The sequence below is a fragment of the Myotis nattereri genome, assembly GCF_964212035.1.
Source record: "Myotis nattereri genome assembly, chromosome: 12".
NCBI classification, from domain to species: Eukaryota; Metazoa; Chordata; class Mammalia; order Chiroptera; family Vespertilionidae; genus Myotis; species Myotis nattereri.
In genome coordinates, this window is record NC_138087.1 from 52,212,850 (window position 1) to 52,229,982 (window position 17,133).

Below are 17,133 nucleotides of genomic sequence, written 5' to 3' on the forward strand. Positions count from 1 at the left end.
ACAAGAAATGAAATTTATCTCACCGAGACTTATGGTACCAAGTTCACCAAAGATGCTCTTTGCCAGACTCTCTGTCTCCTTCATCAGCTCAGAGATGATACATTTAAATCTGTTGGTGGTCCGTGATTTCACTTTCCTGAAAACTAGAGCCATCAAAGGAAAGTTAGTATTTTTCAGGAAGCTTATGTCAGATTTAAAGCAGGCATCCCCAAACCTTTCTCTACTGTTGTTACTTCCTCTGAGGCCCCAAGCTCACAGGTAACTCACTGAGGTGATCCAACAAACAGAAACCTTGCAACAGATCCCTCCTGTTAACATGTCTGCTGTGCTCTGGGTCTGGCCCAACTTCCCACTCTGGCCTTCCTGTTACTCCACACCGAGCCCCTGCTCTAAGGAGGTTGGTGTCCAGCTTGTCTCTGCAAATACCACTTTTTAAGCCTGTCTCTGTTCTTTGATTCCTTTCCACACAACCCTCAGGACTGTTTGCACTGTTCCTGACATTCGCTATTGCATTGTTTCAGCAGAAATGTATTAACAGATCACCATGTGCCATATTCTGGTGACAGAGAGTTGAACAGAACTCACTCTGTGTGTTCTTAGGGGACAAAAAGACACACTGCCAAGTAACCACAGCAGAGTGCGGTAATATAAGTACGCACAAGTGTCATGGAACACAGGGAGGAAAAAAAACCAAATTCTTCCGAGGGAGGCAGTGGTGTGGGATACGCAGGGGAAGAGGAAAAGAGGAAGCAAATGCAATCATGTACAAATAGAGCATGGACCAAAGTTAGAGAGAAAAGGCATTTGACACATTTGAGGAGCCCACAGGAATGCAATGATTGGGTTTATGGGAGTTGGGAGGAGAGGAAGCTCAGAGGGCAGGGGGGACCAGGTTATGAATAAATATGTACTTGATACTAAAAAGTTCAGAGTGTGTATCTTCTCTAAACCCCTACAGGCAGCTCCAGAAAGAAACGTAACTTCCTCCTCCCTGACTATTTCATGTCTGTCTGTTCTGCCTTGTACAGTCACATGCTGTTCAGACAAGCATGAAATCATATGTATTTCATCTCCCCGCTCCCTCTTGCTGAATTAGTATAGCACTGGTATCCAATAAACATTTGCTAGTCAATCTTATAAAAATCATATTCTCATCTTTTGAGGTATGATGAATTCAGATAATTTCAACCAAAATTATCAGATAAATACTGAAATGATGAATGACCACACAGTATCCTCCCCAGGCATGGACACCAGGAAGGACCGAGCCCGGGTCTTGGCCATTTACATGCTTAGATTTCCTCATCACCTCTCCCTCTCATGGTTCTCTGTATAAGAGTTTTATGGAAATGAAGAGTCAGATTGTTTGCTTCCTTCAGGCCATTGCTGAGGTTCATCCATTGCTTGGGGAGAGAGCTCCGTTGAGGAGAGAGCCAGAAAGGTGATTATTTTCCAAGTTTGGGGTTAAATAGTTTCTACTAAACAGAGAAAGTGTAAAAATTTAGTGTCCACTCAAATGGCTCTGAACTAGGAATAGCAGAGGATTACAGAGTCTAAAGGGCTTGTTACTGGATCTCACTTACACTTCTGGGGCTTATAAACAATCTCCTCCAGTTCCTCCAAGTTGTCTTTGACTGTTGCCACCACTGATGTGTCAAGAGAAGCGCACAGCTTGCAGATATACTCCGTGGCTTCCGTTGTGTTTTTGGCATCCCCAACGCCAACCGAGGCAGTCAGCCCAATGACCTGTGAAGAGCACTCCAAGCCATGAGATGTCCGGGGAAAGCATGGTATTTCCTCAGCCCCTCCTGTAACTCTCTCCTGCTACCGCAGGCTTCCCCCCAACTTCAAATAAAGAACATTTATTTGAAGTTGGGACATTCCCCCCCCCCCCCGAAACTCTCTATGACAGTGTAAATAGAAAGGTCCTCATTAAGTAAAGCACTGAATAAATGCAGAAGTCACAACGCATGAGTTGAACACAAATCAGCACAGATATGAAGAGAGGAAACCCTTTCAAGGCAGGGCTTCTTTCTTCTTTACCCGTGTGTCCCCCATTATGAGTAGAACAACATATTGAAAAGGAAAAGGGCTGCAATCGGACATACTTCCATTCCAAGCCCAGCCATGTCACACTGGCTGTGTGTCCTTGGACAAGCAGCTCCCACTCTGTAAAGCTGGGTAACAATAGCGATTTAAAATGGTAGCTGTGCAAATTTAGTAAGATAACATTTGTAAAGAATATAGGTTAACAGTCACCTAATAAATATTTGTTTCTTCCTCTAATAGCTTCTCAATAAATATTGAATATTGAACTACCAATTTCTGTTTCTAGAAGAAAAGGGTGTAAGAAATGTGATTGCAACTGAATTTCGTCTATGGGCACCATCCCGAATTTCTTCCCACCTGTGTTTCCTAAACAGGTAATTATTAGGGTTAGAGAACTGTACACGAATGTGAGATTACTATGCTACAAATTCATGATTCCCAACTTCATCTGAGCCCCCAATATAACCCGGCAATTCTTCTGTGGATTAGTTCTCTCTTCCATTTCAAATCCTCTCTATGCATCTTCCATTCCCATCTTCTACGTTCAAGAGAAAAGAGGGCTTATATCCAACTTCCCTTCCTTTCCTGCTCCATCTGAGAACTACTCTCTGTGATGACTCCTCTTACCCTCTCCCCTCTAATGACACCAAAAATAGCAAAAAATGGTTTTCCATCTGGTCTCCTATACTAATCCAGCTACTTGCCTACTTATCTAAAACCTCTGGTCTCCCCTGGCATCTTTTAAAAATAAAAAAGTTCTTATTGATTTGAGAGACAGAGGAAGGGAGAGGGGGAGAGAAATATTGGTGGGGGAGAAACATTGATCAGCTGCCTCTTGCATGCCCCCGACTGGGGGCCAAACCTGCAACCTGGGCATGTGCCCTGACCAGGAATGGAACCAGCAACCTCTCAGCACATGGGACACATGCAACCAACTGAGACACACTGGCCAGGGCTCTCCTGGCACCTTGTTCTATCAATCATTCCCTCTCTCCCATCCTTACTCACCTACTGCTATTCACTACTTCACGCTCTACACTCAAGTGATACTTAAAAGCTTCAAGATTCTTAAGCACACCATGTTCTTTCATCCCTCTGTGCCTCTGGACACACAGTAGCCTTTCCAGAAAACCACCCCGCTATCTACCTTGTAAACTCTTGTTAGTGTTTGCTTAACCTAACTTCTGTTAGGACTTGCCTTACCTTCACAGCACACTCAGGAGCTCTTTTACTTCTCTTGTGACTGCACCATGTACTCACCTCCATAGTGTGCCATCATGGTATACTATGACGTAATTCTAACATAACCGGCTCCCCATGAAACTTCAGCTGTTTGAAGGCAAGGAATATGTCTTTTTATATTTGCATCCCCAGTGCCTTGCACAGTGCATGGAGGCACCTGATACATATTTGTTAAGTGGATAAATTAACCAATGAGTCAAATTTAATCAATGAGTCATATAATATGGACTTAGAACCTGAGAAGGACATCTTCACTGTGGCCATAAGAGTAAGTCAAGCCTGGCCAGTGTGCTCAGTTGTTGAGCATCAGCCTATGAATCAAGAGGTCACTGGTTCGATTCCTGGTCAGAGCACATGTCCGGGTTGCAGGCTTGATCCTCAGTAGGGGATGTGTAGAGAAACGATGATGTTTCTCTCTCAACGATGTTTCTATCTCTCTATCCCTATCCCTTCCTCTCTCTCTAAAAGTCAACAGAAACATATATATATACGTAAGTCAAGCCTGGTATATGCAGCTCAGTGGTTGAGCGTCCATCATGAACCAGGTGGTCACAGTTCAATTCCTGGTCAGGGCACATGCCTGAGTTGCGTGCTCAATCCCCAGTGTGGAGCGTGCAGGAGGCAGTTGATCAATGATTCTCTCTCATCACTCATGTTTCTATCTCTCTCTTCCTCTCCCTACCTCTCTGAAATCAATAAAAAAATATTTTTTAAAAAGAGTAAATCAATACAATTTAGGAAGGTGACAGCTCTGCCGAGGAATCCATCTGATGTTGCAGATACCTGGGGCAGTGGGTCTGAAGATCCTCCAAGTTTCTGATCTAGATAATGAAACATGATCACATTGTAAGGATGGAGTTTGCTGGTGTTGTGGCATTCATCAAATATCATCAAAGTAAAGACAGACAGTGATGGAATAGTCCCATTTTTAAGGCTGTTCACAAGAATCTGTGGAGTTAAAATGATGATGTCATTGTTCTCAACAATCTGATCCACTGAGATATTCTCAACTGTGGCTCCAGAAATGCCTGCAATTTTGTACCTGGAAATGACAGAAACTGCCTATTACCAACCACGGTGTGAGTGAGAAACCACAAAGATATGAAACACTAGATCAGAACATTAATTGACTGCATTCTCCCTAAGTCAAAAAGGAGACAAGTGCTTAGCAACGTCTTACACATAGTAAGTGATCGATAAATGCAAGCTAGGTAAAACGGCTAGGAGTATATATTAAGTCACTAAGAAACTAGTACTTAAAAAGTCATAGTAAATAAATCATAAAATCATTAAAAAGTTAAATGTGCCAGTTAAAGGTAAAATGTATCTCTTAAGTCATTTACTTAGGATTTCAGGTATAGCTAACAAAACAGACTTGAATCCTGAAGGAATTACATCTGGATTCCATAAAAGCTGAATCTATTATGAATTTTTTGAATCATGGTTTCCCAAAACCAAAACAAAGCAGAAAGCACCCAGTTACATAAAGCTAGAGAAAAACAAGTTCGAACAACTGTTATACTTACCCATGTCTTTCAAAATATTGTAAGAAGACGGATTTCTGCTGTTCATACACTGGGAGTTGATTAGCAAAAAACACAATCTTCCCCTTTTGTCCTCGTGGAAATTTCTGAAGATGATGTTCACATATGAGAAGTGCAACAAGGGTTTTCCCACAACCTTTTAACATAAAGAAAAAGAATAGGTCACTAATATCCTATTGAAATATTTCTGTCGAATGGTAATTTTTTTTGGGTCTCCTAAAACCACTGGATGGACTAGTAAACCGGTAATGTGAATGGGTAAACAATGGCAGAATTACACCAGGACTAACAAATATTAACCTACTCCCTAGGTAATATGAACTCAAACAGTCAGGGCCTGCAGCAAGCGAAAAGATGGCATTTTTCTTTCCCCTCGGGTTCTTTAAAATACCTTGAGACTATATTAATAACATGGTTTTCTCAAAAGACAAATGGAACAAGGAAAAAACTAAAACTTGCCCATTTCATCCCAGTATTCAATAAAAGGGGGAAAAAAAGGAAGCAGAGAAACAAACCATCTAAGTTCTGGCAATCAGCTTACCAGTAGGAGCACATATTATTATGTTTTTCCCTTCTAAAGCAGGACGAGCGAGCTCTAGTTGGTAATTTCTTGGCTTAATTGGGCTCTGAATACAAGATGCTTCTGAAACACAAAAGGAACAAAATTACCAAGGAGTTTCTGCCTGAGGGATCAAGGCAATAGCTATCTATTGTCAGACAGACAGGAATGCTGACTCCAGTAAGAAGGGCCTCATGTCGGAAAGTTTACAATCCTTGTTTTTAACCTTCTAGCTTCTCCACTGATTTGAAGTGAAGAATTCTCCCTCAATGACAAAGTAGTGATGGCAAAAAGGGAAGAAAAAAATAAAATAACAAATGGCTTAATTCAGGGCAACACAGATGCCCACCGGTTAAAGGAAATGCTACATGGAACAAAACAGCAAGAAATCTTTGAAAAACACTAAACTGTGTAAATCTTGAATTCTCAAAGCAATCTCTTCTTGAAGAGCAGTCATGCTTTGTAATTCTGAAGGCTCTCACATGGGCTATTTTCCCTTAAAAGTGAAGGGGAAAATAAGACATTTGGGGGCTAGCTATCTGAATTCTGACGCACACTCTTGCTTGCAGATAAACTCCATTCTATCTGTGATGACTGTCCTGCCTTGCAGAACCTGTTTCCCAGAATACTCCCATTTACAGAGGCCATAAACCACGAACCATATACAACACCCTGAGGGGTTTGGCAGTGCTGGCACCAGACAGGCCTCTAAGTGTAATCTCACTTCCCCCATCCTAACTCACAGGGGGCTGCAAAGCCCATGAAAAGTCCAGAAGCCTGTACTATACTTGGGGGACAAAGAAACTAAAGGGTATAAAGGGAAAGCTTCATCCATATTCATCACTCAGGATTTGGAAACTGACTCCCCTGAGTCACGGCACGTGTGCATCTAGAAATAAAGGCTATCTTTTCTGAATACCCTCTGAGTGCCCAGCTGATTAATTCTTCTGCATTAATCTGGTGTGTTGGCGGGAAAATACCAGTCATGCTGTCTACTTAGGGCACCGCGGGTAAAGGCCAATGGCCGGCCCTTTTGCCCAGCTCCCTTCTGAAGATGGGAAAGGCATGCCTCCAGTGATTTACTGGATTCAGTCCTCATCGGACCCGGATGACCGGGACCCCCGCTTGCGCCCCAGTGGACTTCAAGCAGGACAGAAAAGCCCTTTCTGGAACCAGACGCCTGACTGGTAAGTTTTCCCCTGGGGGGAGCAGTCTGAGTTCAGGACTGTCTTTTGGGACAGAAGAAGTGGCTGATCACCACTTAGGCAAAATATTTGCCTCGGTTCAGGGAATTTCTGTTAGTGGAAGTCAAAGCTCAGACTGACTGTGAATTTAAGAGTCTGTGTGAAGCGAAAGTTACCTTGTGTTTGTCCTGTGTCTCTTTAACTGGGAGGTATTACATGGTTTAACTGCAAATATGGGAAGTAGTTCCTCCAAACCCACTGTTTTAGAATGTATGTTAAAGAATTTTAAGAAAGGTTTTCCTGGGGACTATGGGGTGAACCTAGTTCCCTGGAAGTTAAGAAAGATGTGTGACACAGACTGGCCATCTTTGGGTCAGGATGGCCAGAGGAGAGCACATTGGCCGTAATCAGGAATGTTTACAGAGTTATAAAGGGAGTTTTTTGTTGTTGTTGTTTTTAATATAAATTTTTATTAATTTCAGAGAGGAAGGGATAGGGAGATAGAAACATCAATGATGAGGAAAGAATCATTGACTGGCTGCCTCCTGCACCCCCCCCCCACTCCCCCCACTAAGGACTGAGCCCACAACCTGGGTATGTACCCTGACCAGAATCAAACTGTGATCTCTTGGTTCATAGGTCTACGCTCAACCCCTGAGCCATGCCAGCAGGCAAGAACCAGAAGTTTTAAAAAACAATCAGAGGCTTTATATCACTAATAGATAAGCAAATGGAAATATGTTAAAAGCCACAAATACCTTGAAAATCATCTATTGAGTCCAAACTATCCATTTGAAAGAAAAGGAGACTTTCTAAACGGTTTAGAGAGTTCACTAAGGACCTTTCACATGTCACAAAAGTTGAAAGCAACTTACATTCATTTATTTTATTTTGAAATGACCAAAAACTTGAATCATTCAGTTGCAGAAGTAATCTATAAATTTGCTTCTCATGGTGTTATCCCCAAATCACATCTTTCTTCTAACACTACTCATGTATATCATAATTTTCCCCCTGGTGCCCTTTGGTAAATAACTTTTTACTATGGCTTATTATGCAACTTTCTGGTCTCATGAAAAGAATAAGATGGGCCTTTTACAGCCACAGGTAACTCATACCGGGCCTTTGTATGAATTAGAAAAAGCTCTCTGCTCAGAGGACATAGCCCTTGTTTGACAAACAGCACAAGCTGGATCTCAATCCCCTCTCAACCCTCAGCCGCGTCCACATGGGCAGCGCACAAACTTCATCAATTTACACTGCAGCCCTGGGATCCTAGAAGGAAAGATAGCAAATGACTCTCAAATAGTAGGAATATTTCATTAGAAAGCAGGGCTGATTTTTAAAATCCTGTATGTGAAAGCAGGAGCTCATGGACATTGAGTTTCTGGGAGGACTATTTGCATTTTCATGTTAGAGATGCCTGTATTTTCTTAGTGATAAAAGAAGACCAAAAAAAGAAGATAGAAGAGGAAGAAGTTGACAACTGAATTCCTAACCATAGAAAAAAGTATTTCTTGTCATGTAAATTCTCTTTTCTTTATTACTTTCCCTTAAAAACCTTTTCATAAGACTGTGACTTTTGGTACTGAAAACATGTCCCCACACAAAATACTTGAAGGGCAACATATGGAAAAGAAAAAAGAGTGCTGGGTACCTGAAGGTGGACATGAATTCTGACTAAGATTCTGGCATTCTGGTTCTTCCTTGTAGAAAATCTGTACGTCGGAAGTTTCTATTTCTCCATCCTCAAGCTCTTTCGTTTCCTCTTTTGCACCTTTATGAGACCAAAAAGCATCTTAGAATCTTTACATAAACTAATTGATTGTGAAAGCCTCACAATGAGGTCATAATACTAAAATTGTAAACTCCCATTAAGATTTCTCACAAACATTCCTGTCACCTTTAAAACAATTAAAAGAATCTTTTCAAGTTTGCTATCTCAATTTGGAGTTTGAACTCCAAAGTCATTTCGGACTTTATTATTCAAAGTGTAGGACACAGATCAGCAATTTCAGGAACTTGTTAGAAATGCAGACTCCTGAACCCCTACAGCATCAGAATCTGCATTTGAACAAGATGCCCCGGTGGCTCATATGCACACTAAAGAAGATATTCCTGTCTTCCTTTCCTGGCCTCCCCACGAAACCAGATGTGTATTTCTGGAACAACTTGTGATCTAAAGAAGCCACAAAAAGCTAAGAGGGTTTACCAAACTCAACCTTTAAAACAGTAGTTCTCAACCTTCCTAATGCTGCAACCCTTTAATACAGTTCCTCATGTTGTGGTGACCCCCAACCATAAAATTATTTTCGTTGCTACTTCATAACTGTAATTTTGCTACTGTTATGAATCGTAATGTAAATACCTGATATGCAGGATGTATTTTCATTGTTACAAATTGAACATAATTAAAGCAGAGTGATTAATCACAAAAACATTATGAATAATATATGTGTTTTCCAATGGTCTTAGGCGACCCCTGTGAAAGGGTCGTTCAACCCGCAAAGGGGTTGCGACTCACAGGTTGAGAACCGCTGCTTTAAAATGATGCTTTGAGGTTAGCTTCAGGACTCAGATACTTAATCACAATAGATTATTTTTTTCAATCCTGCTCTGGTTCAGTTCCAGATGGCTTCCAGGCAGAGAACCAAGCAATGTCTATCATGAATCTACTGTGAAAAGGGATAAGTCCTGGTTTGGACCCTCTTAACTCTTGAATTTTCAAGAGATTTCTCTGATAATCTAAACCCAAATATAGTGAGCTCAGACCCTGCCTCCCCCAAGTCCTTTGGGCCAAATGGGCTAATTCTGGATGAGAACGGTTTGCCCTGGTCCATATTTAGGGGTTATATACACCCAAACTACTTCTGTAGGCAAGTAGCCCCTTGCCTTCCAGAATTCAATTTCATGCTGATCTCTCATTAGAGAGGTGGCGATGGGTATCAGAGGGGAAAAATGCCTCTGACAGCGAGTGAAAAACAGGTAGGAGTGAAGGAAGCCCTAAGGAGAACTATGAGGAAGCAGAGTATGCTTTCAGACGCTCCCCTCCCCCCTTCAGAACTGTTCCTTCAAAATCCTACCTTTCTCTATAATCCACAGTTCACTAAAATTGCTCTCTTCTTTCTCCAAAGCAAGTTTCAAATATTTGGGCCAGTTCTCCTTGTCTGATCTGAGAAGGCATTCAACCATTTTCTCTGCACCTGCCATCGGCCCCTTGTTGGAACAAACCTGAGCAAGACAACTGCAGTTGACTGATCAATTATTTCAAAGTTTTCCTTTTATGAGGTTTTATCGAAGAAATACCAACTTAAGTGCTATCTGATTTAAAATTATTGTTTGGTTCAATAGGTCTTATTCATGAACATTTTTGCCCCATCCTACACAATTTTTTAAAAAACCCTTCCTTTGCCCTAATCCCGTGGTCCGTAAACCGTGGCTCGCGAGCCACATGCGGCTCTTTGGCCCCTTGAGTGTGGATCTTCCACAAAATACCATGTGCGGGCGCGCACAAACAGTGCGATTGAAACTTCGTGGCCCATGCACAGAAGTCGGTATTTTGTGGAAGAGCCACACTCAAGGGGCCAAAGAGCCGCATGTGGCTCGCGAGCCGCGGTTTGCCGAGCTGCAGTTTGTCGACCACTGCCCGAACCGGTTTGGCTCGGTGGATAGAGCGTTGGCCTGCGGACTGAAGGGTCCCAGGTTTGATTCTGGTCAAGGGCATGTATCTTGGTTGCGGGCACATCCCCAGAAGGGGTTGTGCAGGAGGCAGCTGATCGGTGTTCCTCCCTCATCAACATTTCTAACTATCACTCTCTCTTCCTCTCTGTAAAAAATCAATAAAATATATATTTAAAAATAAATAAATAAATAGAATAAAAAACCCTTCCTTTGTCCTTGTCCTCTTCATAGTGTATCACTATGTCAAGTCAAGTATTCTCACCTCCTCTGAGATCTTATATTCAATCATCATCAGCAATATTAGGAAAACAACCCACATGCTAGCCATTCAAAATATGGGTATATTGGCATAGAGAGATATTTGAAAGGACATAACCAAATATTAACAAATGGGTTTTTCAAGGTGGTGAGATTTACATGACTTTTATTATTAATCATAATCATAATAACTAAAATTTATTGAGCACTTATTATGCACCAGGCGTATGTAAGCACTTTACATATATTATCTAATTTAGTATTTATAAAAATATAGCAATAAGACACCATTTTAAACATGAATAAACAGAGGCTTAGAGAAACTAAGTAACTTGCCTAAGATCATATCACTAGTAAGTGGTTGAGTTAGGATTCTAACAAAGTTTGTGTCTAGAGCCTGAATACTTAGCCACTAGATTATATGGCTTTTTTAAATTTGCTAAGCTGGTTGATTTTATTTAAATTTGCATAAAACATTATTCAGAAAGCAATAAAAATCTTTTTAACTGAAAATAGGACAAACCTGAAAAAATTTGTGACATAAAAATTACTCAATTCACAATTAAATTACTATTCTAGGTAATTAAGCCTGAGATTTGAAGAATTTTGTGGGTTGCAGGATCTTTCTTAGGTCTAAAGCATAATAGAAAACAGAAAACATTTTCCATGTTCAAATTATTTCCCAATTCAAAATTTTATTTTAATTAAATTACCTGTCTAATTTCTTCACATTCCTGATTAATTAAACATTCAGATAGTTCAGGAAGGATATCATTTGGATTAATTCTTGTTTTAAATTCTGGTTGCAAACGCCTTAAAAGTGATCTATGTTCCTCCAACTTTTCTATTTTGTGGAAATCCCAGCTTTCAATGGCTTCATAAAGCCCAGAATAACCTGAAAAAAAAAAAAAAGAGAGAGAGAGAAAGAGAATTGGGGGCTTTTATGAGACCAACTGAAAAATACTTTGAGATTATTTAATATCAAGAAATCATGTCTGAATGTACAGTGAGAGAACTCAAAAATATCTAAATCTCCTTGGTTATTATGAACTTTCAAAAAGAAAACTCGATATTCATTTTAGGTACACAACATTTTAGATCTTCTAACAATATTTATCATCTCTTGGGAGAAAATACAAAGGATATATGTGAGGTTTTACATTTGATCTTAGTATAAAATCTTCCTTCCAAAGTGCATCCATAGATCCCACCTACAACTCCTGATTTATCTTTCAATGAGCCAAGCCATCATGTTAAGTTTGTCAGTGCAAATTAGTAAAGGCAAACAGAAATATAGATTATAATTCCAGCCCCTTAGGAGATTACCTTCTGTGTTATTCCAAGAAAACAAAACTAAGTATAATGAGAAAATCTGAGGTGGAAAAAAATTACTTCCAATTGTAATAATCCAAGAATGCTTCACTCTAAAGTTCTCTAAAGAATTACCAGGCTTGTCCAATCTTAAGGCCCACAACCTTTTTATTAGTATACTAGTGGCCCAGTGCACAAAATTTGTGTGTGTGGGGGGGTGCCCCTCAGCCCGGCCTGCACCCTTTCCAATCTGGGACCCCACAAAGGATGTCCTACTGTCGGTTTACAGGGATCGGGCCTAAACTGGCAGTCGGACATCCCTCTCACAATCCGGGACTACTGGCTCCTAACCACTCACCTGCCTGCCTGCCTGCCTGATTGCCCCTAACCACTCTGCCTGCTGGCCTGCTCACCCCCAACTGTCCCCTGAGCCAGTGTGCTCACCCCCACCTTCCCTCCCCACTGGCCTGCTCACCCCCAACTGCCCCCCTGCTGGCCTGCTCACTCCAAATTGCGCCCCCCCGCTGTCCTGATCACCTCCAACTGACCCCCACTGATGGCCTCCTTGCCCCCAATTGGCCCCCCTGCTAGTCTGCTTACCCCCAACGGCCCCGCCCCCCATCAGCCTGATCACCCACAACTGCCCTCCTCTCTTGGCCTCTAACCGCCTCTACCTCGGCCCCGCCACCATGGCTCTGTCCAGAAGAATGTCTGGAAGGTCTCCTGGAAGGTCTCCCAGTCTAATTAGCATATTACCCTTTTATTAGTATAGATAGAGGCCTGGTGCACGGGTGGGGGCTGGCTGGTTTGCCCTGAAGGGTATCCTGGATCAGGGTGGGGGTCCTGTTGGGGTACCTGGCCAGCCTTGGTGAGAGGCTGATGGCTTTTTGCAGGGTGGCCACACCCCCTTCAGGATGGGAGTCCCCACTGGGATGCCTGGCCAGCCTGGATGAGGGGCTGATGGCTGTTTGCAGGCTGGCCACAGCCCCTTCAGGGTGGGGGGGTCCCGCTGGGGGGCCTGGCCAGCCTGCTTGAGGGGCTGAGGGCTGTTTTCAGGCTGGCCACGCCCCCCAGAGAGGACCCTCACCCCGTGGGGGTGTGGCCAGCCGGGGTGAGGGGCTGAGGGCCATTTTCAGGCTGCCCACAGCCCCTTCAGGGTTGGGTGGGGGGGTCCTGCTGGGGTGCCTGGCCAGCCTGAGTGAGGGGCTGATGGCCGTTTTCAGGCTGGGCACGCCCCCCGGCGACCCAAGCTCCCAGCCTCTCTCTTTTTCTTTTTTTCAGCGCCTCCTTGAGCAGAGGCCAGGGCGGGCTGGAAGCAGGTATCTGGGATTTATTTATCTTCTATACCTGAAACTTTGTAGCCTTGAACAGAGCTCAGGGCCGGCCAGGGCAGGCGGGAAGCTTGGCTTCCTCCATCGCTGGGGGCAACCCAAGCCTCCTGCTTGCTCCAGCTCTGTGGCTGCTGCCATCTTAGTTGGGTTAATTTGCATACTTGCTCATGATTGGCTGGTGAGTGTAGCAGAGTAATGGTTAATTTGCATGTTCCTCTTTTATTAGTGTAAATAAATAGCAGAACAACAAAATGAATACATGTAAATCCATTCACAACTTAAGAACTAGAATATTCCATTATATTGCAGGTGTGTGCCTCTTTTTCTCCCACCCTCCTATCTCCTTGCAAATATACTCCTACCCTGTATTTGATGTATCAATCCCTTAATTTTTTTGAGTAGTTGCATGACATATCTTTGATTCTCTAAACAATATGTTTTGTTTAGCTTGCGTGGAACTTTATAATTATATTCTACTAAAAGGAATTTTCTCTGATTTTTAAAACAGTTTAATATTACATTTCTAAGCTTCACCTGTGTTGTTGTCTGTAGCTTTGCTCATACTGAGGAGGAAACTGGTCTAGCAAGGCGTGTCAGGCCATAAAAACTGTGAACAATGCACTGCCCTGGGTGGGGGAGGGTTGTTATGCTGTGCCAGGATGTGGCCTGATACCTGGGGGCCTTTCTGCAGGGCCACGAAGGGGGCAGGGGGCCAGGGGCCTATCTGCAAGACAAAGACCCCAGTGGGATACATAGACAGGCTCTCTGCATGTTTCTTCACTCTGATTTGGAAATTATTCCCGGAGTCCACTAATGTTAATAAATGGGGTCCCTCCCTTTCTCTACGAAGCGAGCTTGGTATTTCTTTGGTCTTCTGTAACAATACCTTTTCATTGCAGTATATTCAACCATCACGTGAATATATATATTTTTTAATATATTTTTTTTTATTGATTTTTTACAGAGAGGAAGGAAGAGAGAGAGAGAGTTAGAAACATCGATCAGCTGCCTCCTGCACATCTCCTACTGGGGATGTGCCCGCAACCCAGGTACATGCCCTTGACCGGAATCGAACCTGGGACCTTTCAGTCCGCAGGCCGACGCTCTATCCACTGAGCCAAACCGGTTTCGGCTCGTGAATATTTTAAAAATTATTTTTCCATTCTCCTCTTCTCAAGGTTGCTTCTAGTTTTGTTTGCTTGCTTGCTTTTGTTAATACAAACAATTATACTGTGAACATTTATGTATGAATTTGGGAATATATGTGTAAGAATTTTTTTAGGGTACATACCTAAGAGTAACACTGTTCAACAGGATACATGGGAGTTGAACTATGCCACTGTTTTTCAAAATAGTTTTATCAAGTTACACTCTGTAGGGTGATTTTTTTTAAATTAAATATGTTTTTATTGATTTGAGAGAGAGAGGAAGGGACAGGCAGAGAGTGAGAAACATCCATTGGCTGCCTCCTGCACGCCAAGGATTGAACCCACAACCCAGGCATGTGCCTTGACCAGAAATCAAACTGGCAAGCTTTCGGTGCATGGGACAACGCACAACCAACTAGCCACACTGGCCAGGGCTGTAGGGTGATATCTAAGATTATCCGTTATTAAATGTCCTCTTCAAGCCTTAACACTGTTGGACTTATTAAGTTTGGCTATCTACTAGTTATAAAATGTTACCTCATTATGTTCCTAATTTATAATAAAAATTAATTAATTATTTTTATAATAATTATTTTTAGAGAGAGAGGAAGGGAGGATAAAGAGAGAAACATCAATGCGAGACAGAAACATTGATTGGTTGCCTCCCATACACACCCCAACTGGGGATAAAACCATGGGTTTGTGCCCTGACCAGGAATTGAATCTGCGACCCTTCAGTGCATAAGACATTACAACCAACTGAGCCACACTGGCCAGGGCTGAAGTTTTCTTTCTTTTCCTAATTGATTTTAAAGCCTTTTAAAAAACATTCTATATATTAATTCTTTCGTCATAATGTATTTTGCGGATATCTTCTCCCAATCTGCTTTTTTTCACTTTCTTTATAGTGTGTTTTGACAAACGAATGCTCTTAATATTAATGTCATGGAACTTTTCAATCTTTCTTTTATGGTTAATGCTTGAATATCTTGTTTCAGAAATCTTGCCATAATCCAAGGTCATAAAAATATGATCCTATATTCTCTTGTAAAATTGTTAAAATTTTACCTTTTAGAATTAAATCTTTAATTCTTTTGAATTCATATTGTGTGTGTATATATGAATGGAATGAATTAAGGAACACAAATTTATTTGTATCCGCTTGGATAGGAAAGTTAAGGTTTGTTTGGTTTTTAATCTTATCCTCTTTAAACTATCCTGTTTGTAATGGTCCACTGCAATTAATCAAAAAGCCCCTCCTTTCCTAATAATCCTCCTTTCCCAGAGATCTATAATATAACAGGTTTCCATAAATACATTAGCCTAGTTGAAGACTCTATTCTATTTCATTGGTCAGCTGGTTGGTTCTAGGAACAGAGTTGCACTGTCTCAATGCCTACAGCTTTACAATAAAACTTGATATCTCAAAGGGAAAACCCCAGACTATTTAATTCTTCTTTAGAGAGTTACTGATTGTCCTTGGGTCATAATTCTTTCAAATACATTTTAGAATCAGCTTGTCAAACTCATAAAAAAGCATGTAAGATTTTTACTAGAATTGTATTGAATATATAGGTCAATATAGGGAGAGATGATATTTTTATGATATCAAGTTGTCCTCTTCATACACATGGGTATGTATTTCCATTTAAATAGGACTTCTTTAATATCTTTCAATAACATTTTATCATGTTCTCCATTCAGACTTTACCCACCTTTTGCTGGGTTTATTTCTAAATACATGATAACTTTTGTTACTAATATAAATGATACTTCTATTTGCTTCCAGTGGGTGAAAATGCAACTAACTTTTGTATACTATCTTCTATGCAATGAAGATGCTAAATTCTACCATTACTTACAATACTCTGTAGACTCCTTTAGATATTTCAGGTAGACAATTATATTATCTGCCTGAAAATAGTCTTTACATTGCCTCAGATTAAAAGACATGAACTAGACCTGCTGGTATGGCTCAGCAGTTGAGTGTCAACCCAGGGACCAAAAGGTCACTGGTTTGATTCCTGGTCAAGGCGCATGCCTGGGTTGAGGACTCAATCCCTAGCAGGGGGCATGCAGAAGGCAGTCAATCGATGATGTTTCTCGTTCATCAATGTTTCTATCACTCTATCCTTCTCTTCTCCCTTCCTCTCTCTCTAAAAATCAATAAAAACATTTTTAAAAAGACTAATTATATGTGGACACCTCAAGATTAATAGCATTTCACTTTTACAGCATTTGGAAACAGTCAAGTAATATACTTTGATTTGTGAGGGAAAAGAATAAACAAACCTGCATGGTGAAGAGCATCCAAAAAGCCACGAAACCAGCCTTCCTCCTGGAGCTCCAATAGGAACTTGAGAAAAAGTGTAGCAGCCTCCATCACACCCTTGTTGTTTTTCTCAGCTTGAATATACTGCACCTCATCTACAGAGAGAAGCAAGAGTGATTCATCAAACTGTAGAGCCATTAACCATTGTGTTATTGGTGGCGTGCTCTCTGTGGCAGCCTCTGTAACCTGTGGAAGTGGAGTTCCTGGGATGTTGCAAGAAAATGAATTTTCTGAGACTCTTGAGGGAGGAGGAATGATCTTTATTTCTGTGGAATTGAACCCCTAGATTTCCAATGTCCCATTTCCCTCCTTCCCACCATGGAAAAAGTCCAATCTTGCCTTCAGCAGGCTAGAATTAAGGCCACTGCCCAGAGTTTCCACTTCATATTAAAGCACAGTCCAATCCAGCATCTGGCTAGCTTAGCTTGTGTTCCCAGCTCCAGTCCATTGCATGCTTACGGCCACATGGTGGGCAAGTGCAGGTCAAAGAGCAA

The 17,133-nt window shown here is 41.6% G+C and overlaps 2 protein-coding genes across 2 annotated transcripts in view; both read right to left on the reverse strand.

Annotated features, from left to right (window-relative positions):
• RIGI (RNA sensor RIG-I) overlaps positions 1–17,133 on the reverse strand; it is a 44,999-nt gene that overhangs the window by 22,413 nt on the left and 5,453 nt on the right. The window contains exons 2-10 of the mRNA XM_081102915.1: positions 16,600–16,734; positions 11,231–11,412; positions 9,662–9,809; positions 8,236–8,355; positions 5,377–5,478; positions 4,818–4,971; positions 4,075–4,333; positions 1,584–1,746; positions 24–143 (exon numbers count right to left, since the gene is read on the reverse strand). Coding sequence (XP_080959041.1) covers positions 24–143; positions 1,584–1,746; positions 4,075–4,333; positions 4,818–4,971; positions 5,377–5,478; positions 8,236–8,355; positions 9,662–9,809; positions 11,231–11,412; positions 16,600–16,734 — 1,383 coding nt within the window. The remainder of the gene's footprint in view (positions 1–23; positions 144–1,583; positions 1,747–4,074; positions 4,334–4,817; positions 4,972–5,376; positions 5,479–8,235; positions 8,356–9,661; positions 9,810–11,230; positions 11,413–16,599; positions 16,735–17,133) is intronic.
• The window catches only part of TOPORS (TOP1 binding arginine/serine rich protein, E3 ubiquitin ligase), a 49,190-nt gene that overhangs the window by 12,501 nt on the left and 19,556 nt on the right, over positions 1–17,133 (reverse strand). The window contains exons 4-11 of the mRNA XM_081102914.1: positions 16,600–16,734; positions 11,231–11,412; positions 8,236–8,355; positions 5,377–5,478; positions 4,818–4,971; positions 4,075–4,333; positions 1,584–1,746; positions 24–143 (exon numbers count right to left, since the gene is read on the reverse strand). Of these exons, the coding sequence (XP_080959040.1) occupies positions 16,690–16,734 (45 nt within the window). The 3' untranslated portion in view covers positions 24–143; positions 1,584–1,746; positions 4,075–4,333; ... (3 more) ...; positions 11,231–11,412; positions 16,600–16,689. The remainder of the gene's footprint in view (positions 1–23; positions 144–1,583; positions 1,747–4,074; positions 4,334–4,817; positions 4,972–5,376; positions 5,479–8,235; positions 8,356–11,230; positions 11,413–16,599; positions 16,735–17,133) is intronic.